Source organism: Oculina patagonica, chromosome 4 (assembly GCF_052425735.1).
Source record: "Oculina patagonica isolate OP01 chromosome 4, crgOcupat, whole genome shotgun sequence".
Classification (NCBI taxonomy): domain Eukaryota; kingdom Metazoa; phylum Cnidaria; class Anthozoa; order Scleractinia; family Oculinidae; genus Oculina; species Oculina patagonica.
The window spans coordinates 5,144,111-5,169,028 of record NC_135761.1 but is presented as its reverse complement, the minus strand read 5'-3'; the positions used below and the strand labels follow the sequence as shown (position 1 = coordinate 5,169,028).

The 24,918-nt window shown below is 38.1% G+C and overlaps 3 protein-coding genes across 4 annotated transcripts in view; 1 reads left to right on the top strand and 2 right to left on the bottom strand.

Moving 5' to 3' along the window:
* The window catches only part of LOC144651172 (CCR4-NOT transcription complex subunit 1-like), a 48,503-nt gene extending 44,483 nt beyond the window's left edge, over positions 1-4,020 (bottom strand). For both annotated transcript variants that reach the window (XM_078511061.1, XM_078511062.1), the window contains exons 1-3: positions 3,682-4,020; positions 1,887-1,994; positions 225-392 (exon numbers count right to left, since the gene is read on the bottom strand). In XM_078511061.1, coding sequence (XP_078367187.1) covers positions 225-392; positions 1,887-1,994; positions 3,682-3,789 — 384 coding nt within the window. In that variant the 5' untranslated portion in view covers positions 3,790-4,020. The remainder of the gene's footprint in view (positions 1-224; positions 393-1,886; positions 1,995-3,681) is intronic.
* A 65-nt stretch (positions 4,021-4,085) lies between these two features.
* Positions 4,086-4,868, top strand: LOC144649211 (actin-related protein 2/3 complex subunit 4). Its single transcript, XM_078508673.1, has one exon. The coding sequence runs from the start codon at positions 4,172-4,174 to the stop codon at positions 4,676-4,678; it is 507 nt and encodes a 168-aa protein (XP_078364799.1). The 5' UTR covers positions 4,086-4,171; the 3' UTR covers positions 4,679-4,868.
* Positions 4,869-8,702: 3,834 nt separating this feature from the next.
* LOC144651200 (PC3-like endoprotease variant B) lies at positions 8,703-24,592 on the bottom strand. The gene is made up of 5 exons (XM_078511109.1): positions 24,045-24,592; positions 18,738-18,963; positions 17,896-18,134; positions 16,825-17,127; positions 8,703-12,338 (listed from the first exon to the last, which is right to left on the bottom strand). The coding sequence occupies exons 1-5, from the start codon at positions 24,421-24,423 to the stop codon at positions 11,200-11,202; spliced, it is 2,286 nt and encodes a 761-aa protein (XP_078367235.1). The 5' UTR covers positions 24,424-24,592; the 3' UTR covers positions 8,703-11,199.
* Positions 24,593-24,918: the final 326 nt, after the last annotated feature.

The following is a 24,918-nucleotide window of genomic DNA, read 5'->3' as shown; positions in this document are numbered from 1 at the left end:
ACAATAATTCCACTCGCTCTTGTTGGATATGAGATCGTTATAGCCAACTCGGCGCCACGCGCCTCGTTGACTATCTACCATCTCATATCCAATGTGCGCTCGTGGAATTGTTAAATATACAGAAAATCAAAGATGTAGATCCTAAGATTTTAATGTTATAGCAACAACTTTATTATAATCAACTAGTCTGAATGTTTACATAAAGAAGACCCTTTCACTCTTACCTCTTGAACTTTGTTTAGCTTCAAGACTCTGCTGATATTCGGAAGCAATTGGCTGGAAGGTCTCAAGGTACGCTGCTTGTGCTCCGGTGTTTCAATGGCATAACACAAAATAGAGGAAAAGTTGGGTTTTGAGACAAGCATCTGGCATTCTTGAATCAGGAATTGGCACTAACAGAGGAAAAGGAAGACGTTTAGACTGTATTCCAGACGATGAATATTTTATTAAGTCATTTACCATTGTTCAAATTATCTATCTCGAAAAGTAATCAAAATATCAAATGGAGGAAGTTATACATCCTACCAAAAATGGAAATCTTTCATGTGGAAAAGATAAAAAATTATTTCCAGCCAGAATGCTATTAATAATATCTACACTTATTTTTCAATGAAAAGATATTGATTTGTTATCTACATATCATGTACTTTTGCTATTGAACTGAATTGCAAATCTTACCCTTCAAATTTTATTTAGCAAATCTGATAATTACATTTTCATGTGAATGAGGACATTTGTCTTGTGAATTAAAGACAACAACAGAATTAACATTAATAAATAAGTAAATAATATGTCAAAAATAAGTTTTAATTTCACCATTTTAATTTAAATAACTACAACGTAACGTCTGATTTGCTGAATACATAAAGCTCAAAAGCTACATATACCCCTTTTCTTTAAAAATAATAAATAAAAAAATAAATACTGTAAATAAATAAATAAATAAAAAATAACTACATGAAGAGATGGGAGATTACAATGTACAAGAGATTATAGCAGTAGGCATCATAAAAGAAGAAGTACATATAAGCCAGCAAGGACTGTGTCTCCTTGCCTGCAAATGGAGGAGGGGTGGTCCAGGAGAACATTCAAATGTATCAGTCGATTACACATGCATAACAGATGTGTTTTCTATTGTACACAATGACATTCTCATCCCCGGCCCAGAGCCCATGATCCCTCTGGTCTGCGCAGGGATTGAGACCTCTGACCAGTCCCGATTTGTGAGAATGCGCAGAGTACTCTTTCAAGATTTTCAGCCAATCAGATTTGTCAGATTTGACAATGAGTCCGTGAATCACAGACTTCTGGTGTTCGCACAGACCAGAAGGATCGTGGACTCTGGGGAGAAAATTGTATTGTACATGATATAACACAAAAAGAATCTGCAAGTACATGGAATCCTGATTTTGGGAAACCATCAATAATTTCTCAAACCACCTGATAACTCTGTTAAATTTGCTTCACTCAGTTGAACGCTGTATTTGTATCACTGATTGAGGTCCATATTCTCAAATCAATTATCATTTCCCTTGGAGGTTTGAGAAATTAGGATTCCTGCTATAATTCTAATAAACCTAGCCCAACCCTACAAGTTAAGACCATTTTAGTCCCCATGGGGACTAACATTTTGGAGCTGGCAACAATTGGAATCAAAGTGGCCAGCCTGGTGACTAAGCTTAATTTAGCAACTAAAAGTTTTCACTGCTGACTAAACTTTTTTAAGCAGTTGTTGGTCAAATGGCCGCTAAGGAAAAAGATAAACTTAGAGGGTTTACCTAACCACCTAATCTACTCAATGTTTAACTAGCCACTTTATTTACTCAATTTACCATGAGTAAAAAAGTTGTTGTCGTTGTTGTTATCTAAATTAATATTAAAATCACCTGTAGAAAGTCTTTGCCATTATTTTTGCCATCACCAGCAAAGTCAATAAACGAAAATAAACAACGGAATAAGTGACGCTCTGCTTCATAACCATGCTTTTCAATCAGCTGCAAATTAAACAAGGATTACAGTAACTTCTCAAACTCATTAATAATTTATCAAGTTTAAACAAAGGAAATCATAACTATGAAGGAAGTTTGGATAGCCAGTCTTAATTACCATAGATATTTAGGATTTTATTTATCTGTTCACTCTGTAGTTTTAACTTCAATTGAGAAGATATATCAAACACTGGAGACAGTGTTTTATTGGCTATCCAAATACCTCAAATTTCATCAAAAATAATACTCCGCTGCACGGCATATTTTCAACTCTCTTCTCGGTGTTTGGATATCCGGATGAAACACTGTACTGTCTCTTGTGTTTGATATGTTACTTCAAAATCAGTCATAATATGTCCATACAAACACCATGAATTGCAAGTGCAAACATAAGGATCAAAATGTTTTGATCCTGTTTCACATGATTGTGCTTTAGCCGGCGACACACTTGGCAATTTTATTCGCCGATCGCGGCGATTGGCGAAAATCGCCAAGTGTGCCCGGTGCAGCGATTGCGATTTTCGCCGATCGCCACGTTCGGAGTATAAAATCGCCGATATCTGGCATGTCAGATATCGGTGATTTTATTCGCCGATCGCTGGCGATCAAATTCACCGCGATCGGCGAATAAAATCGCCAAGTGTGTCGCCGGCTTTAGAATTACTCCAATTTTGTCTTGACTCTCAAACTTATGTTTAAATGCTTTTGCTTGTGTTTGTGTCAGAAGTGAAAACCAGGCTTTGCTATGACAGGAGCTCAGTGGACATGTACAATGTACATATAGCTTGCCAAGACAATGTCCATTTGCACCTTTGTGGTTAAAACAATAAGAAACAATCTCAAGCTAGAGGGCATGAGAATATTAAATACTTAAAAATTTTCACTACTTAGCTTTTGAATGGAAGAATTGAATAGAGACTTTTCATATGTCAGGGCAGCCATATCGGTGTTCCAAAACAGAGGAATGGTGGCCATATTGCTGTACCGAGCTATTCCTCAGGGAATAAAACTCCATTTTTATGCAAAGACAATCTTGTTTTAGTAAACCAATATGGTCGCTGGTTACATGAGTGAAAATGCTCTATTATTGGATTTTAAGAGGGAAAAACTCCAGTCGAAAGATTTTCAGCTTCTGAGATTTTTATATGTATTCAAGTAAATATGGAAAGGTAGTTTGCTGGTGAGAAAACTGGTACATTGTATATGTTGTGGTTTAATTTTACCCTTCATACAATTTGGCATTTTCTTTTCCATTCTGGTTTATAGTAATATAAGCTTATGATTATGAATATAAACAAAGGAAAACACCAAATTGTAACAAGACTAAAATTGAACCACAACAAACATGTATCTTTTTGCTATCAAGGGGAGGATGATTGTATGGTTGTCATCCTCATGTAGTTACTGTTCAATTTGAAAAATTGATGATCTTAAAATAATATTACCGGTAACTTTATACTAACTTTATCTTTATTTTAAAAGTTGGGCAAAAATCCACACTATGTTTAATTTTTTGCGCTTGCCTAACTGGGAATCTAAAAATTTCTAGATGTAAAACAAAAATAACTTCCGACTCATTGAGAATGCAACCTTCTGTTGAGCATAACAAAATTAACTGTGAATTTGTGTATAAAGCTTGTTACATTTATGGCATGCATATAAAAGAACAGGAACCTTTTCAATTGGACCTTACCTCGTGTATTTCCTTCAAAGTCGCTTTGTAATTTTTCTTTGTTAAATCGCTGACTGCAAAGCTTATTTGTCCCAGAGCTAAAGACAAAGAGTCCACACAAGTACTCATTTTTTTGTCAGAACACCAAATCACACCCTGACGAATTTAAACCTCTGCGTTACAGCTTTACGACAAATAACACCGTCATCTTTTCTGTTTTTTGGAGAAAGGAAAGCTTAACGTCATATTGGGAGAATCGACTTAGATACCACCAAACGAAAGGGCATAATTCTCACTAGAGGATAGATTCAACAAAACAGAAAATTAAAAATGGCCGTCGAACACGATGATACCCCACAATGCACTATGATTTCCTGCTTTGTCGGTGCAACTTGGCCAGCGGAATGTCAACTGATTATGCGCACTAGCGAGAGGGAGGAGATTTTGTTTCCGCCATTGGAATTTGTTTTGGGGGTTTTCAGCTGAAATTGTCTTCTTTTAGATCGAAACAATGGCTGCAACTTTACGTCCTTACCTTAACGCCGTCCGCTCAACACTTACAGCATCGATGTGCTTGGAAAACTTCGATTCCCAAGTGGTGGAAAGGCACAACAAACCCGAAGTGGAGGTTCATAGCAGCAAGGAGTTGCTTCTAACACCGGTGGTCATCAGCCGAAATGAAAAAGAGAAAGTGCTCATCGAAGGTTCCATCAACTCTCTGAGAATAAGCATTGCCGTGAAGCAAGCTGACGAGATTGAAAAGATCCTGTGCAAGAAGTTTATGCGTTTTATGATGATGCGGGCTGAGAACTTCTTCATTCTTCGAAGGAAGCCCGTTGAAGGCTACGACATTAGCTTCCTCATCACCAATTTCCACACGGAGCAAATGTTTAAGCACAAGCTCGTCGATTTCGTTATTCAGTTCATGGAGGAGATAGACAAGGAGATTAGTGAAATGAAGTTAGCTGTCAATGCAAGGGCGCGTATCTGTGCAGAAGAATTCCTCAAGAATTTTTAGATTTGAAACTTGAACTGCATCAGTGAAGTTTAACAAGTTGAAACTTTATACAGAGTTCTTTATATTTAGTTTTGTAATCTGCATGTATACAGCGGTATCTTGTAAAGTTATGGATTGTTCTTAAGGTTTAATTGCAATGGACTCACTGCAAGAAAGAGACAACCCTAAATTAAAGTAGATCTGATTTGTTTGTTGTTGTTGTTTCTGTTTTATCCGCATGCCAGAACATTAGTTTGTTGCAAAAACGGCTATACTACGCTTATCAGTTGAGCATGTAATGAGGGAAGTTCTGCGCCCATATTTTACCATTAAAACTCTGCTGTTGTCAGGGGCAATAGAGCTAGTTTCCATTGGAAACATCTTGTGCTATTGACGTCAGCAGTCCCGTTCGCGCAAATATTGAAAAAACTGACTCAATTGCTATTGACGTCAATAGCACGAGATGTTTCCAATGGAAACTAGCTCTGTCGCCCCTGACAACAGCCGAGTTTTAATGGTAAAACTTGGGCGCAAAACTTCCCTCGTTGCATACTCTCGACTGATAAGTGTTGTATGCTATAACTGTGATTGCAAGTGTATATGCACTAAGGGCCTCTTCACATGAGCCCAGTTTACGAGCTGTCTCAGTTACCAGGACGGATTTTGACCTCTGTTCATATGGAAAATTTTAGCCCGGTTGACGGGGATAAAATTCAAGAAACGAAGGCAAAATGGCGACACATAAAGTTGCATCTTTCGCAACTATCGTAGCTTTATTGACCCATGTAACTTTATTAATAAAGCTAATTCGCATATTTCTGAAGTGGAAATAGATACAAGGCAAAATTAAACCATTTGGACCGCCCAATTACGAAAGGGAAGCTATTTTCTCAAAAAAAGTTGCGTCCCGGCAACCGGGCTGGAGCGTTCATATAAAAAAATATTCTTCCCGGTTGTCGAGATCTCGGTTGCAGAAACCGAGATATTGGTAACCGGGCTGGCCCACCTTCTCACATGAACACATCCAAAATTTTACAAGAAAATAGGAGTGAGCCGAGATCTCGGTAACTGGGCCAGCCCGGTCAACCGAGACCATATGAAGAGGCCCTAAATGTCCTCTTTTTTATGGCTTCAAACTTTTTGTTTCAGCGGAGCCCTTAGACGATTGTTATGTCAGGCAACAGTTGCACCAGCATTATTTTTGCTCAAATAGGTGGTGGTCACTAGCAAGTAGTGAAAATTACCCAGTGTAGCTACCCCTCTTGCAAATGCACTTATCCATGGGTCCGACTGTGAACACTTTTTTATTGACTTTGATTCTAAACAAGTTTTTATGAAGGGGGAGCAGGGATGGCACAGTGGAGAAAGTGCTCACCTTCCTCCAAATGTGGCCCTAGTTCAATTTGGCCCAGTGCCATATGTGGGCTGAGTTTGTTGTTGGTTCTCATCCTTGCTTAAAAGGTTTACATCACTCCACAAAAACCAACACTCCTATTTCCAATTCGATCTTGGTTGCATGTACGCATCTTTACAAGCTCCTGAGCTCTTCTGTGTAACATGGGTAAAATAATCAATTTCAGTCCTGATTTGATGTGTTGCCTCCTGGTCTCCCGATTTTTATCAGATATTCTCCTAAATTATTATGAAATTCTGAAAACAAGGAAGAAATTGCTAATCTTAAGTGTCAAAATGCCAGAAATGGTACTTGAGAGACCCTACTAAAATTTGCAAAATTTCCCAGGAGAGCATGCCACCAACGCCCCTAGAAGCATGTGCCTTCAGGACTAAAAAAAATCCATATTTTCCTTGAATAGTCTGGGGTTAGAATCTCTGACACCAGTTGATAAAAGAGTCACAGACCGAAGCCATGCCAAAAGTTGTTCCAATTCATAAATAACAAAGGAGTGCATCAGGGGCAGGTTGAAGTATGTAGACAGCTTGACACTTTGTACAAACGAGTTCCTTCAACTTCTTCCTTATTGCGGTTTTCAGTGAAATGAAAACTCTGAAATTCAACATCCAACGAACAATTGGCATGCGTTTTTTGCTGCCGTCAATCATAATTATGCCGACAGTCAACGAACCATGAAAAACAGAAAACAAACAAAATGGACCGAAATCTACCAATCACAACTGACAGACATGACCTTTTGACCCGGTTGAAGTGAACTTCTGTTTCCCGAGATGTCCGCTAAGATGATTGACGGCAGTAAAAAGCGTAAACTTGGTTGGTGACTGAATTTTAGAGTTCGCATTTCACTGAAAACTGCAATAAGTCAATTACTGAAGTACTTGTGTCTTCATAGAAGATATGTACCGGTTGGTATTTTAAAAAATGTACCCAATGCACTCTACCGGTATTTGCAACTGCCTATGGCACTTACAGTATCAATGGACAGTATAAGCGCCCCTCCCCCCCCCCTACCCTCTGAATAAGCGCCGCCCTCAAATAAGCGCCGCATTTGGGACAAAAAAGTTAATAAGCGCCACCTCTGAATAAGTGCTGCAGTCCCGATTAGGCGCTCGTTCGAAGAATTCCGTTTAAAACGGCACTACAAAACAACTCTAAAACAAACCTGGACATTTCTTTCCATCAAAAGAGATGTTTTGCAGTTCAATGTGATTGTTTTACTGCTCGCCCATTAGTTTTCTATCCAACATTCTTACAATACGTTGTTCTCTAGATGTTGTGAAGATTGCAAACTTTGCCAGGACAGCTAGCTCCACTTCTTTTTTCAGAGACAAATGACAATCAAAAGACGCTATTTTTAATTAGTGTAAAAGATAAGATTCTTGGTTGGGTCAACATTTTAAATAAGCGCCACCTTCGAATAAGGGCTGCATTTGAGGCGCGAATAATTTAATAAGCGCCGTGGCGCTTATTCGAGTAAATACAGTATGGCAATTAAGTTTCAAAGTGGGCAATACAAAATTCGTAACCTTTGCAAGATAATATGCCAGGGACTATTGTTCAACTCTTGAAACGTCGAGGTGTATTAATTGTTTTAGAAGTGGAGTGCAAAATAAAGGAAAACACTTTTCAAACTGACTATAATACTGGACAACGTTCCTGCAAAGTTCCTAAAACCTGTTCAGACCTTGCCCCATTGCCAGGGGCGGATACAGGAGGGGGTGGATAGGGTGGATATCCACCCCCCATTTTTCAGTAAAAAAAAAATCGAAATGTCACTTTATTTGAAATAGAAAATAAAGAAAGAAAAATTAGCTCTCGCTCATGTCTGGTTGTTGTTACGCCACGTTTCGCCGTCTGCTGCCACTTGGTTAGGGTTAGGGTTAGGGTTAGGCCCTAATGGTCTGCCATCCCCCCCCCCCCCTTTTGAAATCCTGGATCCGTCCCTGCCATTGCATATTCTGCAGGGTAGGGGGAGTGCAGTTTGAAGAAACTAAATTTTGCAATTTTTGATTACAGTGTATGACTAACTAACTTATAATATAGAAAACTTCATAAACCAATATCACAGAGTAGAAGACCCTCTCAATGGAATTGAACAAACAGTTACTAGTATGTATGCTGGTAAAGTAAAGGCAGGGAGAAATTGGATAATTATCAATCTTGAGAATGAAAGATGAACATGTATGTTGTTGTGGTGGCCTGAAGAGTAGCACTGTTATTCCGATTGTACATGTACCATAATTATTTCCTCAAAGAACAGTTTTCCCTAAATTAATCATCCCACGAAAATAATTTCCACCTCGAAATACATTCCCTCCCCCTACCCTTGTCACCATCCCTTCAACAAACGACCTCTCTCTCAAACTACCTCCCCTTTCTGTGATTATTTTATTTAATGACTGAATAGGATAACAATGCAAAATACTTTTCACACCGTATTGTGGGATTTCCAGTAATTAAGCAACTATTTGAAATATTTGAAATAATCGCCTCCCCTCACATAATCGACAACCCCTTTGGCTGCAAGAAATAATTAATTTAAAATAGTAACCTCCATTATTATTTGAGGAAATGCGGTAATTGGGAATCAGAACTGTTTAATTATATGTGCTCTGATCAACCTTCAAAAGATCTCTGAAAATTTGTGTTTATTCAGTTTTGATTGTAAGATTTTTTATACAGTTTTAGGTGTTAAATAAAAGTCTATCAACACCCATCTTACTGAGACTAAAATCTTGAGTACATTATTTTATACATATTTAAACTGCTGGTATCAAAAACTACATTTACACTGGACAATAATTGAATTGACATTTATGTACTAATTACACTTCTATTAACCTCTACAATTATTATAATACCTCTAACAGTATACAGTGTACCTGCAATGTTATATAGGTAATAATTAAAAGTGATCGATAACTAAATACAAAAAAGTCTTAGCGCAAAATTTACGTCCAAATACAGATGAATGCGCACAATATATCTTACAATAATGACAAAAATGCAGAAATCAAAAATTTTAGATGGGAATTTCAATGCACATTTTTCTCAAGCTTCTTGCTAATACATATACCGGTACCCCATTTATGGTTTATTACTAAACATAACAAATTAAACTTTTGTATAAAACTATACAAAAATCATGTCACTTTCAATAATTTCAGCGATAAACTATAAATTTCACCATTTTTTCATATTCACAAAGAAGTAAAATAATGTGTCGATGTTCTTTGGCTTGGAGAATCAAGCCAGATCATTGATTAAAAACATGACTGCATAAATATCATGTATGTTAAAGCAGCTTTGTCGTGATATTGAGTCATTTCATGTGACAAACACCTTCTAAATAATGGAAATCTCAAAATAATAGTTTGCCAAGGTAGAACAAAAAAAACCATTGAGGGAAGCAGGGCTTGAAAAAAGTTCCAACCAATTGTCCTGGGCCGGGTTGTTCAAAGCACGATTAAGCTTATCCAGGATTAGCGCAAATTTTGATATCAGTTTTTCAACTTTTCAGTGAGATTTTCTGTTTATATTTTCCGTTGTTCAGCCTTACCATCGACTATTCTCAAACTCCACAAAACGTAAGCAATAAAAACACTTGTATGCAAGAAAAATTGAACCCTGGATTAACTTTTAATTCTGGGTTAGTGTTAATCGGCTTTCGAACAACCCGGGCCAGGACAAGAAGACTTTCTTGCCATGTTAGTAACTATTCATGCCCACTTGCCCCATGTGCAGGGGCCCAGGCAAGTGGTCTGCTAACTTAATCATAAAAATGCAGACTAAGACAAGTAACACTTGAGAGCCCTTTGTCCAAACGGCAAGCTAGAATTGAATGTTTTTTTTTTAAGCCCTGCAAGGTTGTAGAAGATTGACACAGATTACAAACCATGAACTAGAAAAAAATTAATTTAAAGATACCCAATTATGACAATGACATAGCTCCTTTAATGTAAGCAAAACCCCTTGTAAGCCCTAAAGGCAACATATAAATTCTGACCTGACCGGGCCATTTTATTACAACACTGGTTAGGATAATTTTGTAAATATCAACTGAAGACAAAGACTTTTACTTTGAAGGCAAAGATGGTCATTTCAATCTAACAGTAGTTCTTGATCATGACCTTTTCTTCCTGAATACAGTTTAACTTCCCATAAGCTGACACCCTTAATTGGGACCTGAAAAAAATGCCCACTTAGGAGAAGTGTCTGCATGCTTATGAGAGGATAAAAATGTACTATCATGACCAAATGTCTGCATATATGTTTCTGCCTATGGGAGGAGCTGTAGATTAGTTAAGGTTTGACTGTATGTAGTGAGATTATTGTGAGAAGTAACTTGGCGCCATTCGGCACTTGGGACTAAAAAGGTTATTCACGAAATAGGGTATACAATCTAGAGCCACGTAAGTCATTAAAAATCTTTAGCAAATCTAACAAGGCACTAGCAGAAGCCATTATTTTTTTTCCAGTAGTCAACAGCATTTAGTGTTTGAGGAAATTGTCACGCAAATATACACCTATTACTTAACTGAGCACTTCCATATTGAGTTAAACAGTCACTGTCACATTGGTCACCTTGGGGCTCCTCAAGTGTAAAAAGCAAAAATTGATAGATACTTGAAAAAAGTGATTAATTGAATGGAAAAAAAAAGCTGTTCATAAAATTGAACAATCTGGAGTACAAAATCATGTTTCTAAACTGTAAAAAAAGAAATCACTTTATGGCAAAAAAAGTACCAAGCCTTTGTACAGCCAACATAAATTTATGTAACCACCAAAATTATGAAAAACAGGCATGAAAAGCCCATTTCAATACAAGGAATTGAAGAAACACTACTTTGCACCACCTAAGATTAATCTGAAAACGCTACAGTCAAATGAAAGCTTATAACATTATATTCATGTGACACCCCTTGTTTCTCAATACTTTGAAATTCTGAATTTTGCCTGACTTTCAACTTGAACTTTGGAACTCATACATGTAGGAGGTAAAGTTCTATCAGAAGTTCAATCTTGACATGTCAATCTCTACGACAGTTTAAAGGTGACTGTCACTTCCCCGCCCCCAGTAAAATATTACAGTTGCTATACATTAATTTGCAATACACCTAAAAAAAAACTACATTTGTAAGTTTCCAAGTGCTTTCAAGTTTTGATTATTCACATCTGGTGTTACAGAGACTGGCCAATAGCCAACATTGGTTTGAGAGGTTGCCCGGTTCTGCTTGGTGATCGTGTCTGGGTTTGCCCAACAAACCTTCTGACTGATTTTAAAGTGCCACATAATCAACACAGCAGTTAAAATGACAGCTACAAGAATGAAGATGATGAGCAACTTGACGAATGTGGATATTCCCTCTTGCTGTAGACTGACGCCAGTTTTGGGTGTCGGAGTACCATGGCCATAGAAGCCACCATCCATCACATCATCATCATCATCATCATCTGAGGAGTGTAATGTTATACTCTTATTGCATTCCTTCCTCTTTTGATCAACAACATCGTCAGCATTGCACAGCGGTAGACATTCTCCCGTATTACAGTGACAGAACAACGTACAGTTGGGGCACAAACTACTGAAGGGCTCCTCGCATCCTTTCTTGCAATTTTTGCTACACTCTTTGGAATCGTTTGGCGTGATGTTACGGTGGTCTTCGCAAGTTCCATAAAGCCTAATGGACCACTTTTTAAACTCTCCCTCCACACCCTTGGTATCACTGACCTCCAATTTCCAGGTGCCGACGGGATTTTCACCCCAACTGAACACGGTCATAAAAGGCCAGTTTTGGAAGCCATCACTTGAATAGTCTCTATCTCTGGGAGCCAAGAGCTCTGACCTAGTACCAGCAGGTGATGTTAAAACAATTCGCAATGACCCCCTGGTTTTATGACTCAGCGTGATGTACACTCTTACATGTTCAAGTCTCATTACACAATTTGTCTTGCCTACACAACCAGTGCTTATGATCGACGATGTCAAAGTCCCTCGGGCGGGAATTCTCTTGTTGTCAGTGTGATCTTGCTCTCGGCACATGTGCTGTTCAGGGGCAGCTTGCCATTTCGGAGAAGTAGCAGCATTCACCAGAGCGGCAGTGTCTAAAACCCCAAAGCCATACTTGTGGTTAACATGGTGCCCAGCACCATTCTTCTGCCAGCCTTTGTCCTGCCGATCGGTCATTCTTGAAGTGTTGACTACAAGATGTTGTAGATCCCTCCAGCTTAATTTGGGATTGGCTTCTAACACCAAGGCAAATATACCTGTAACAAAAAGAATTTTTTTAACAAGATGAACATGTAAAATAATAATAAATTAACCCTGTTGAACTTCACTGTATGAAGCAACCAGGAGTATTAATTTCTCTCCGTGGGTGGGATGAAATTTACATGCCTATTTACTAGACCAATGCCCCAAAATGCCAGGGCTTATCCCAGTATCTTTAGCAGTGAGCAGCTATGAGTATTTCTTCTGGGGGAGGCTATGCAAAAATATTTTTTACAGGGAGACTCAACCTAGAGGGCCAAACCCTTAACCCTTTATATACCTTTTTTGACAGAAAAAGTAATCCTTTTATGTACAATGTACTTTTGACAAAAATGTTAATCCTTTCACATAACTACAGTAGTGATACTGCATCTATTTTCTAAACTTTTAACTTGAAAAATCCCTTAATTACTTGATGAAACAACCATTCAGTGGATCAGATCAAGATATTTTGAAAGACACTTTTCAGTAGCTAAAAGACAGTTTTCCCTACCATTTTCTATACTCCTACATGTAAAATCTCTACACTTTTATTTACCACCAGCCAAAAAAAGGAACCTCTTTTCCCAGGGGGGGTACTTGCAGTATACATGACAGGGGTCCGACGGAGCTTCATATTGCGAACCCAAAAAAATACATGAGCCTGAAATTTTTCACCTAAAAAAATACCTGGCATCAAAATTCTCTACCCCAAAAAGTACAAGACATAGCACCTCGATACTGATTTATTCAATGAAACAGACTTTAAGACCTAAAAAAATACATGACAGATCTCTTGACCCAAAAAAATACCGAGGGTGTAAATTTTCAACCCAAAAAAATACGTCGAAGCTCCCCGTCATGTATACTGCAAGTACCCCCCCTGGGCCTCTTTTAGAGAGAGTATACCTCTATAGACCACTATAGGGAGTCCCACTCCCCCCCCCCCCCCCCGCCCCCACACACACACACGTATTTCTACTCTCTCATCGATGGGGGATGCTACTCCTTTACAGGGCCACTTTCCAATACAGTTGACTGCTTTAAATCCACAGCAATATGCTGTGCACCATTCAAATAAATTCCCAGAGCAATACTCATTAAGATACCTGCACGTATAAATTTTTTTTTTCTGTTCCGTACAGTTTGACTGCTAATTATATAGCTGTCAGTAAATCCTATATTGTCGGCGCAGCTATTTTTCCTTAATTTCTGAGAACTGTCCAATTTGGGATTAAATTTGGATAGTTTCGATTAAGACTTTCAGGTAAAATGCACAAACTGTCCAATTTAAGAAAAATTGGACAGTTTTGTCTCAGCCAATCAAATCGAAGGAAAAACGACATGTGACGGATATCAGCCAATTAGCATTAAGCATAGCGTCAGCCAGGTAACCTTGTCGCATTGTTAGTTGACAATGGCGGAATTTTTAAGGCAAGTTTGCTACGTTTTTCCATTCCTTTTGAGCTTTTCAGCAATAGTAACAACAAAGAGAAATTTTCTACGTTGTCAGAAGAGGAGCTAGCTACACTAAGAAGCAAAAACTAAGACCAAAACGCCTCTAATAGTACAAAACTAGTGGGTGAACGTAAGTGCAGTGAAGCGAAGCAAGAAATCTGTCAGATATTCATCGCCATGAGCTAGATGCAATTCTTTGTCGTTTATGCTGAAATTCGAAAAGAAAAGATGGCCATGAAGTATGAACGAAATAGTGGAAAGGAGTATGTCAGATTCAAGAAGTTGTAAAGCTCTTCGGACACTTTGTTTACGACTTTCATTGATTGATGCAGTGTTTTCACTCACTTTGTAGCAAGCCTCGCAAACTCAGGTGAATAAAATTGCACTGTTTTGTGTAAGTTTTATTTGTGAAGACAATAATGCTTTGAGTGAGTTGCATGTGCTGTGTTATGCCTACTATTGTTGAATGTTTTTCCCGTTCTGGACATATAAAAAAGTTTATTGTTTACGCTGGATTGACTCCAGAACTTCGGCGTATCAAATACGAACTTTCCAGTGTGGGATTGACTGACTACAAGCTATATAATTAATATGTAACCGGACTACATGCTTGTCCAATTTGGAAATAATTAGATTCAAAAAATTCCTCTGACAGCCAAATTGACTCGGCCTACGGCCTCGTCCAATTTTGGCTGCCCTCGGAATTTTTTTCATCAAATTATTTCCAAATTGGACAGCATGTAGTCCAATTACGTATACAAAAATGCATTTTGCTGTAAATAGAAAATACTAATATTAAGCCCTGATACATACAGAACTTACTATATACAGCATACGTGAAAAAATTTAATCGATCGATGCCTTAAGATAAGACGACCTTCGGGCCTTTTGTAATATCAGGGTTGCGCATGGAACACGAATGTTGAAATTAAAATGAAAGCTGTGCAAAGCATTATTATTAATTTTGAAATTCTAAAATCTGGGCTACTGATCCTTATTCAAAGCAGTTCTTTTACAAAACAGAATATTCTAGATTTCAGTGTTTGTATTGTTCTTTCTGATACAAGGCTTTGTTTGTAAGATATTAAAAATGTTTTGAAATTTGTGATGGCCCAGCCCTCTGTGTTTAACAAATGCCACAAAACCAATATTTTGGTGCTATTTTTATTTTCTGGCATGACAAAAATTTAATCTAAAAAGTTCTGCAGTGACAACTAATGATATTGCGAAAAAATGTTATAATCATGTCTTGTTTAATTTGATAGCCACTGTGTTGGTGTACAAATGCTGCAAGCCAACATCACAGGAAAACAGACAGAATGTTGTAATTTCTTAAGGGCTATAAAGAACAATGCGCTTCCAAGACTTAAGCTTATGGTTTTAACTCTCTACCAACATGTACATATGCCCAATGTTTTCCCTAATAAATATTTTGACACTGTTTATCAAAAAGCAAACATTTTAGTTTTGTAATATCGAGGCAAGCAATCAATACTGCTTCTTTCACCAAAACAATAATATATATTATCAACAGAGCAAGAAGAACGGTAAGTCACACAAGTATTATTATATTACAAGTTTGAATTTTGAAAAGGCCACACTACATGTTACTTAGAAATGCGCTCAGAAATGAACTCATTGAAGCCCTGAATATTTTTTCCAGCATTCTTTTCCCCAATTGCTTAAATTAATGAGCTCATGGCAAGATTATGCTGCTACTTGTTTCTCTCTGTTGTGCAAAATAATTTTATTTATTCTGTCAAATGATCCCCACACCCTGATCGGAACTAAAATTCATAAATTTAAGATACCGTAATGATTCGATTTAGCGCCCTCCTTCCAATAAGCGCCCCCTTCCGAATAAGCGCCCCCCTTTGAATGTGTTTTTGCCAATAAGCGCCCCTATTCCAATAAGCGCCCCCATTCTAATAGGCGCCTCCATTGTTATAAGCGCCCCTATTCTAATAAGCACCCCATTTGTGGAAAACTGCCCCTACTGAAGTCATCAACGTTGAATATATAAACTCATGAACATTCACCGAACCGTACATGTATGTGTATACTGCTAAAATGAACAATTCTTTTAAAAGTAACTGAACTTTCAACAACTTGTTACTGTTACAGTTTTTGTTATTGTTAGTTATTTTAACATTTATTAAAGTTTTGTTTTGAATATTTGGCTGTTTCTCAAAAAAACTTAAATAAGCGCCCTGTCCCGAATAAGCGCCCTGTCTCGAATAAGCGCCCTCCCTTGAGGTGCCAAAAGTAAATAAGCGCCCCGGGCGCTAAATCGAGTCATTACGGTAATGGTCATTGTGTCTTTCAACCATATCATTGTAATAGGGACCTGATAAAACTAAATCTGGGAAAATACAGGGTTGGATGTCCTGTTAATCACGAAAACTGCAAAAAACATTATAAAAATATTTCAAGTCCTGTACAACTATTGCAAGTCAAAGTGTTTCCTGATATCATAAACAATCTTATTTCTATTTAATTTCTGTTCTCAACCCACAATTCTCAACCCCATACTAAAAGAAACATTTTACCGTAGTTATTCGGTTATAAGGCGCACTCGGTTATAAGACGCACCCCAAACTTGGCAACATTGTTATGCTAAGTTTACAAACTGAAAATTCTCCAAAAACACTCGGTTATAAGACGCACCATGAGTTGGAGTGTTGAAAAGAAGTAGTGATCAATTTAAGGACAGTTTTTTTTTTACAAAATTTGACTGTTTGAATGTTGTTCATACTCCTTGGCACAATCTTCGAGTAAAAAGCTAACATTTTGTGCTAAAAAAGACGTAAATCCACTTGAGCAAAACATCTTTCCATCGTTCCTGCTTCGAACTTAGCTGCTGAGTAACCTGCTCTGTGGCATATCCCAGAAATGACCTGTATCTCCCTATTAACCTTCTTAACCTAAGAGCACCATATATGTAGCAGGTACATATACAGTAAACATGGTTGATTTGTGAATCCCACAAGAGGGATGAATGCCTATTTAAACTGCAACAACAGAGAATTGAAGAAAGAGACAAACCTGCAGCCAGGGGAGCAGCTGCCGAGGTCCCAGTGTGGCTTCTTGTGCACGAGTGATGTAAATCAGTTGTGACAATCTGCTTGTCAGCACCTCGTGTTTCGCCGCTGCTGTAGGTAACAGCAAGTGTTGATGGACAGGGCTCAGCATACCACGGAGACTTGCCGCGATCATTGACAGCACCAATGGACACAGTGAAAATGCTTGTGATGTAACCATCACAGTTACAGTAGTCGTCATAATGTCCACCATTGCCTGTTGCCCAAACAAAGATGGCTCCTAGACCACCACGCCCTTTTCTGATACCTGTTGTGATTCAAACATTTCTTTGGTTAATGACACAGCACTTTCTTTGAACTGTCAATATAGTTAAACGGAATTTGACACACGTAGTCACAAAAAAGCAAAACATGATCATGATGTCCCTGAATTTCAAGAAATAATGTAAATGTAAAGAATTAGGAAATCCACTTGATGCCATCTTTTGCGACATGTACTAAAACGATGAAACCACTGCAAATAAAAGCTAGTTAACTGCAAGCAAACCGGAATGAAAGCTAGCCCCCAAGGGACTAACCGCAAGCAAATCAGATTGAAAGCTAATTGTTTCATTTCATTTCGGGTTTAAGTATATGCCATCTTTTGCACCTGTTGGAGCTCTGGCAGGTATTCTGTTGTGAATTGCTGGCAAAAATTTATGAAGCACTCTGTAAAGAGATGTTTTCATGTTCTTACATTGCCCTCTGACAGGTGCTGCCAAGAGCAGCTACCCAATTGAAACCTTATTGAAAGCCCTGAACAAGAGGTTTTGCTACTTGCCCTGGATTGAATTTTTCTCAATCATGGCATTTTGTCAGGTGCCCTCCCCCCAAATTTGGGAGAGTACCTTCTCCCCCTGTGACCCTAATCGGTACCCCTGCACGAAAAAAAGCACTAAGAGAGTAAAGCACCTTGCTCAAGAACACAACACAACAATACCAGCCAGGGCTCAAGCCCAGAGCTATCCATCCAGAGTCCAATGCACAACAACCACAGCTCCAACTCCACTGTACTAAATGTTGACTGACACAATACCTTCTCTGAAGGCTTTCTTGGCCATTGGGCCAGGACCGTCAACAGTGCGCCCATCATCATCAGGACCCCAGCTGCTACTATAGATATCAATAAAGTCTCTAGCAAGGCCCAATGACCACGCTTCAATAGCATCTGTTACATCTCCATCCAGCATCCGCACACCTCCTATCCGTGAATTGTAGGCCACACCCACCCCACACATGTTGTTATTGGCGCTGGCTGCTACCTCACCCGCACATCTGTGAATCAAGCAAAAAAAAAAAAAACAGACATTTAGATTTCAGTGTGTAATTCCAGTGTCACAAGTATATAGTATATAATCTTACAGTGTGGTCTGACTGACAACAACAAAGGGGGTATCTCAACAACCAAACTCAGTTGGTTAAGAGTACACTCAGGATCACAATAGTGTTGTGGGAGCTTATCCCGGTTTCCATAGCATGAAACAGCAAGAACCAAAGCTTCTCCCCTTGAATGGGATGCTAGTTCATTAAAATTTCCTTACCACCCCCCCCCCCCTCCACTAATAGTTGACAGGTAATTGTTTGTACCTGCACCTTGCCCAAGAACACAACACACCAATACCCCCCACACACACACACACACACCTCCCAGCCACATTTTGTGCATGGTTCTGAAGTGTACCATTACCGGTACTCATTTATACTAATGGGTCAATGGAGAGGTCTAGATTAGAGTAAAAGCACAACAAAATTATGTGAAATGGCTCCGGCAAGCACTTGAATCCTGACCACCAATGCAATTGCTTTAAACATACAATGCCTTAACCCCTACAGTAAACATTAAAGATGAATGTGAATATGGTATATGTCAAGAAGTACCTTGTGCCATGTTTGTTGATGTTGTCTCTGCTGTAACGTGGCATTGGGTCACTGTCATGATTATTAAAATCCCAGCTAGCCTTTGCTTCATAATTATCTCGAAGATCTGGATGAGTGTACTCAATACCGTCATCCAAAATAGTTACCACAACACCATGCCCGGTGATGTTTTTACGCCATACTGGACCAACATTAATGTCAAATCCTCGTGGACCTACAGTTTGTCCTATTGAAGATAAAAAAAACTGCAATTAAGTTTTTAGCCTGCGAAAACAGTTTCTGATCAAGATGTGTGGTCTTTTTTCCAGATAATCAGGGTCCTACATTCCTTTCCTAGCATGCCTAAAAATATGCTTTGCCAGTCTTCAAGACATGTCAAATTGAACCTTTATCTCAGTCAAACATACAATTTCATTATAGAGTATCTGTAATGGCATTTTAGCAATGATCTGTGAAAGGATCTCAAATAATTTTGGCTGACACTTGCAAAATTTGGACAAAAAATTCCACTGCCTGACTGTTCTTTCAGCAATGCCTCCCTGCTCGAATTTGCTACAAAAAGCTTCTGGGTCACAGTTCTATGTGGATTAACCAGTTTGCTTGATTGAAATGAAAGAGAAACGACATTTCTAGAGCCAATCCTATGATCTTGTAACTTTTATTTTGAATACCTTCTTTGTACGAGTTTTGAAAATTTGTGCTACAAAAAAAAACTGAGTGGTTCAAAAATGGTTAAGACAATTGTCCCCTATACATGAAGGAAAATAGCCTTTAAAAAAGCCATTTTTTGCCTGTTGGTTTAGTGCTATGAAACAAGAGGCAACAAATATAGCTGTTTTTACAAGCAAACAAAATGGGAAAACCTTCACACAACCCTGTTTATTACTATTTCAAACTTGTATCTTACATGTAGATCATTGAAGAAACAAGATGGGAATATGAAACTTAAAACATAGATCTATTTTCTTTTGTATTTAGTATCTTAGTCCTTTTCCTGGATACAAGAAAGTTTTAATATTTTAAGAGACTTAAGCACAGGTAGCAACTTAAATCCTATTTTATTATTTAATTTATCTAATTTAAGACCAACTGTGCTGTACGTGATGCTGCAGTGAAAAGGGTCTTAAAAGATCAGAGTATATTGTCTGTAACACAAGAGGGCAGATACTGTTTTTATAAGCCAGTTGTCTACTGTTTGAGAAATCAACGTCATGGCGAAAAGTTTGGTTAACAAATCAATAACTTCCATATTAATTCTTGTTACTTAAATTTACACAACAAAGGGAGTCAAGTTTTCATTACATCTTCATAATGCAAACAAAGAGGCAGGATTGTACAGTTGTATTGACTGAATTTTGTTTTCTCGAGTGCCACTTATATTTGCCCATGACGTGTTTATACATTTTGCGCATCTTCAGTAACAGCTGAACATATTGACTGAATAGAGCTGATCAGATAAAGGGCAAAAAGAGAGTTCCAGCAAAAAATATCAGAGAATATCTTTCTTAAGTGTTATTTTCATTGGATACTAGAATGATTTTTAGGAACAACAGTCTCCACAGGGTATCAGATAAGAACTGATAAAGGATTATGTTTTGCACAAATCTCGGAAACTGACAAAATGCTAAAGCAATATATATTAACCGCAGAAATTTCATTAGGGCAGTTGGTGCCAGAGAAAGACTTCAAACTCAAGCAGCCGGCCGCCTTCTTTGCCATGATATTCAACCACAAGCTAATATCAAGAACAGCTAACAAAGATAGCTAGCTTCCAATCTCACATTGTTTTACCAACAGCCACCACAAAATGTTGCTGATATCCCAATTGCTAGGAAAAGGCAGTGATGTTGGTCCACTGGTTCATGGAGGAATTTATGATTCAAGTTTGATTCAGGGTCAAGATTCAGACTGTACATTTCATAAACGAACAAGTAAATAATGCCTTATAAGATGCAAAACATGTAAGATCGAGAAAAGAAGCTTAAGATATTATTTATTTAGTAATTTCCCTGTTTAGTTTTCCATATAACTTGAATAATTTCTTGCCTTGTATAATTTATTTTTCTACATAACTGTGTATAACATACATGTATGTATAGTCAGGGCAGGGTAACAAGTTTCCTATTTAAAATACCATACTTATGTGAAATATAGAGCAGCATATGTGGTATTTAAAGAGGGCATCCTAAAGCGGGTGTCCAATTGTTGGGAACTCTATAAATTATATGTACAGCTAATTAAAATAATCATAATGATAAATGGATTATTTTTGCAGATCTAGAGAAAATGTAGGCTATGGCTGAAAAATTTATTTCCAATGTAAATAACAATAAATAACGAAGGAATTCCATCACCCAAATAACACATTAAATAAACAACGATACCACACTTCGGATGGGATTAAAAATTGATGCAGCTCAATGCCTACATTACGGAATGTAAGCTAACAACCCTTTCGCCAGCTGTTATCTGCCTGAAAACACATATGCATAGATCTGCTTATTGCAAAAAAATGTCTGTCAGAAATACGACAACATTAGCCAACATGTTATTCTAGAGTCACCAACAAAAATAACACTTATCCTGTCCAACTGATCCATATCTTCTCAAACCATCAGGTCACTAATTACTGCTCAAGTGCAATTAGAGGCTTTCTGTGGAAGACCTGTGCATTCCTTACAGAGTCACAAATTTACACATACTTCCATGAGGCACATTTAGGGCTTTGCTGGGTCATGGGGCTGTTTACCATCCCTAACCAAATCCTTGGGCCCATAAAAACCAAGTGGAATAATTGGTAACCGGTCATAACGCCCCCGAGCGAAGACGCCCCGGAGATAAAACGCCCCCAATAAGACATGACGCCCCCTTCTCCTAAGACATAACGCCCCCTATAAGACATGACGCCCCCAATTGCGATTTATATACTCAGAGAAAGATGAGAGAAGAAAATGATTCGAGGATATAATATAATCCATAAACGATATGAACTACTGTAGTTTACTGGAATGTTTACTGGCCTGTTTGCGTTGCGATTCATCCGTTAATGGCAATTGTGATTCTTCTGTTTTTGTTGCTCGATCGGTTTCGCTCGATCTATGTGAGCAACGTGTAGTAAGATCAATAACTATGTAAAGATACTTACCTGTTCACGGTGCGATTCGATGTTGAGAATCCATTTTTGCTCATGGCATTTCATAGAAAACCGCTGAAAAATTTCCCAAAAAGCGACCGCTGTCAATGATATTTATCGTTTTGTTTTTTCTGTAAGATTTTTATCTTATCTCAAGTTCCATCACAGCGTGTGTAATGACGCGCCCGTTTCACAACATGAAAAAATATATTACTTTAAGAAGGTATTAAAAAAATGCGTGTGTTCATTTTTCTAAAGATAACGAACCTTACGATAAAAGCCAATCACACGCTTCAAAGGTTACATTTATATTTCTCGTATTTCGTATTTTAATATTGATAAACATGTAGCATTCGCTAGTTTTCTCACCAGGTTACACCAGTTTTTGGTATTCGCTTATTTTAGTTTAACGTTGTAACAGGGTAATAATAAAGTTTAGTTCAGCAAATTTGGTTGTCTGTAATATTTGCGTATTGGTACAACTTCCGGTTTCTTGACTCGAGAGAGAACTAGGAACTAGTTTGCGTATCAACAAATATGGCGATTTAGATTTAATATGGCGGACACTTATGGCACAGGGAATACAGATCACAATCCAAACAACCCAACAAAGAACTAAGCAAGGAAAAAAAGGTAATGAAAAGAGAAAACAACAAAAATAGGAAAGTATAAGAACCTTGGAACGGTAGAACCAGCTCACTATAAACTCGGTTTTTACGATCGAAAACTGAAAAATTATCTTTCTGCTTTCGTTATCATAAAATTGTAAATTAAAATTTGCTTTCTTACATTAGGGGGCGTCATGTCTTATAGGGGGCGTTATGTCTTAGGAGAAGGGGGCGTCATGTCTTATTGGGGGCGTTTTATCTCGGGGCGTTTTATCTCGGGGGCGTTATGACCGCAATTCGAATAATTTTGCCCCATCAAATTTCAACTTAAGTTAGTGAAAGCCAAGACCAGGGGGATCTTTTTAAAAAAATTTCTTCTTAAGAATTCTTGACATCATTGCTACATCCTATAATCCACAGATTAAATGTGATTGACCGAACAGTTGAACAGGAAGGGACTTTAACATGTATGTCAAAACTACAGTAGTGAGTACATGGACAGAGACTTCCATTTTGAAAACTTCACAGACCATGACATTCGAGAGGCAATTTTATATAGCTACGTGAAAAAATGAACTTTATAACACGTTCTGTTGTGTTCTACAGCAGCGATGGCCGTGCTGACAGAAATCTAAGAAACATTACCAAAGATGTTTAGCTGTATGCACCGATAATTAAATGCTAACGATTTCTTTGTGTCCTTGAGAGGTTGTGTCAATGTCTTTCTTGCAAAACAGATACCAGCAAATCCATGTCCGGTCCATAACATTAACTGCACGAATTCGATAAGATAAAGGATCGCAGGATTGAAATTTGAAGCCATTGGCAAAGCGCCTGCGAAACGCATTTGTAGTATTGAAAGGAAATCGCTAACATCGCTTCGTTTTGTAGTCTAAACACTCGAACTATAAGCGGGCAATATAGTTTATGGCTGGTTTACGGCGTTGATTTCAAACCACAGCCCTAAGAACCGCACAGGAAGTATGAAAAAATCCTTGAGGAATTTCATGCTCCAGCTCGCTTTATGTGGATCTTGATCGAGAAGATAGCTGATTTTAATTATACTCGTCCGGACTGCGAGAATTTTTTTTCGAGAACTTACTAGCGTGTTCCACTCTTGGAACCACTTGAGCCGTTCAGTGTTTTTCCACAATTGTTCAATTTAGTACATTTGAATAAGAGCCTACATTACTTCCCAGTGTCTTTAAAAACATAAGCTTAAATTTGTCAAAAAACAAAATCTGATGTAAAGAAATAAGTCTTAAGCTTACACATCACAGAAATAACTTCATATGTAACGTGAAATCTACATGCACGAAAAATGAGCGGCGATTGCTACAAATTATTTCTTCCCACATAAACTTAAATAAGAAACAAGGTACTCTATCGTTGATTTCAATTTTCATGATCATTCCTAACATAATTCTGTTGAATCCGACTTCAAAACAATACGCACACGAAACAGGCACATCTGTAAATTACGTACTATACATATGCACGCATCAACAAATTTTTTCCAGCAGCATTTCGAGTTAACCGGAAAAATATAGACAATGGTTTACTTACCTGAGTTGTTCAAATACCACTGATCTTTATAATAAGGGTCTAAAAAATATCCTCGTTTAGTCCTTCTCAAAATCTTTTGCTGAAGAGCAAATTTCACATGAGGCTCACGCAAGAGATTGTCCGTGTGTTCCGCATGTCGCCGCGTTCGGCGCCTTCCAAGTGTCTTGTGTTCAAGCAAATGGTGGCCGCTAAAGCCTGCTATCTCTCCTCTGTTTATAAAACCATTCCTCTCTGCCAGATCGTCGACAAATCGCTTTTCTCTTTCGACATAGACCACCCATGAGTTGCCATAAACATCTCTTCTACTCCTCGGCTTCAAAGCAACACAGTTTAAAACAATACACGCTAAAAGCAACCCTCCCTTGGCTGCAAAAGCCATTTTCTTGAATTGGATGCAGTTCTTGGCACCTTAGCAGCTTGTTTCTAAAGAGACATGGCTGATTCGTTGATTTTTGATCGAGAAGAGACCAAGAGAATACTGGTTAGCTAAGCCTCTTCGGCATCGAGCGACAAATAAAATCCTGCGTTTAGTATGCACAAAGAAAACTGTCCGCTAATTCGCAAGACTTCCCGTGATTCTCGCCTGTCATGTGACACCCACGCACGCAATATGACGTCATCGCTACACGCGTGAGTTATGCAAAACACGCGTGTAGACTTCAAAATCCTTCAGGAGTTTCCGAGTATTGCGATTAAAAAGTAATGCATTTTCCTTTCGACATTTTGCTGTCGCATGAGTGAACTTAATACTTCATCAACAAAAGTGTAAAAATGTTTTAAAAAGTTTGTGAACTTCTGTCAGATAATGTATAATAAATATCCAAACAATGTGATTTCCGTTCACAGCTTATCCGCGGAGCTGTATTTCCGCCCC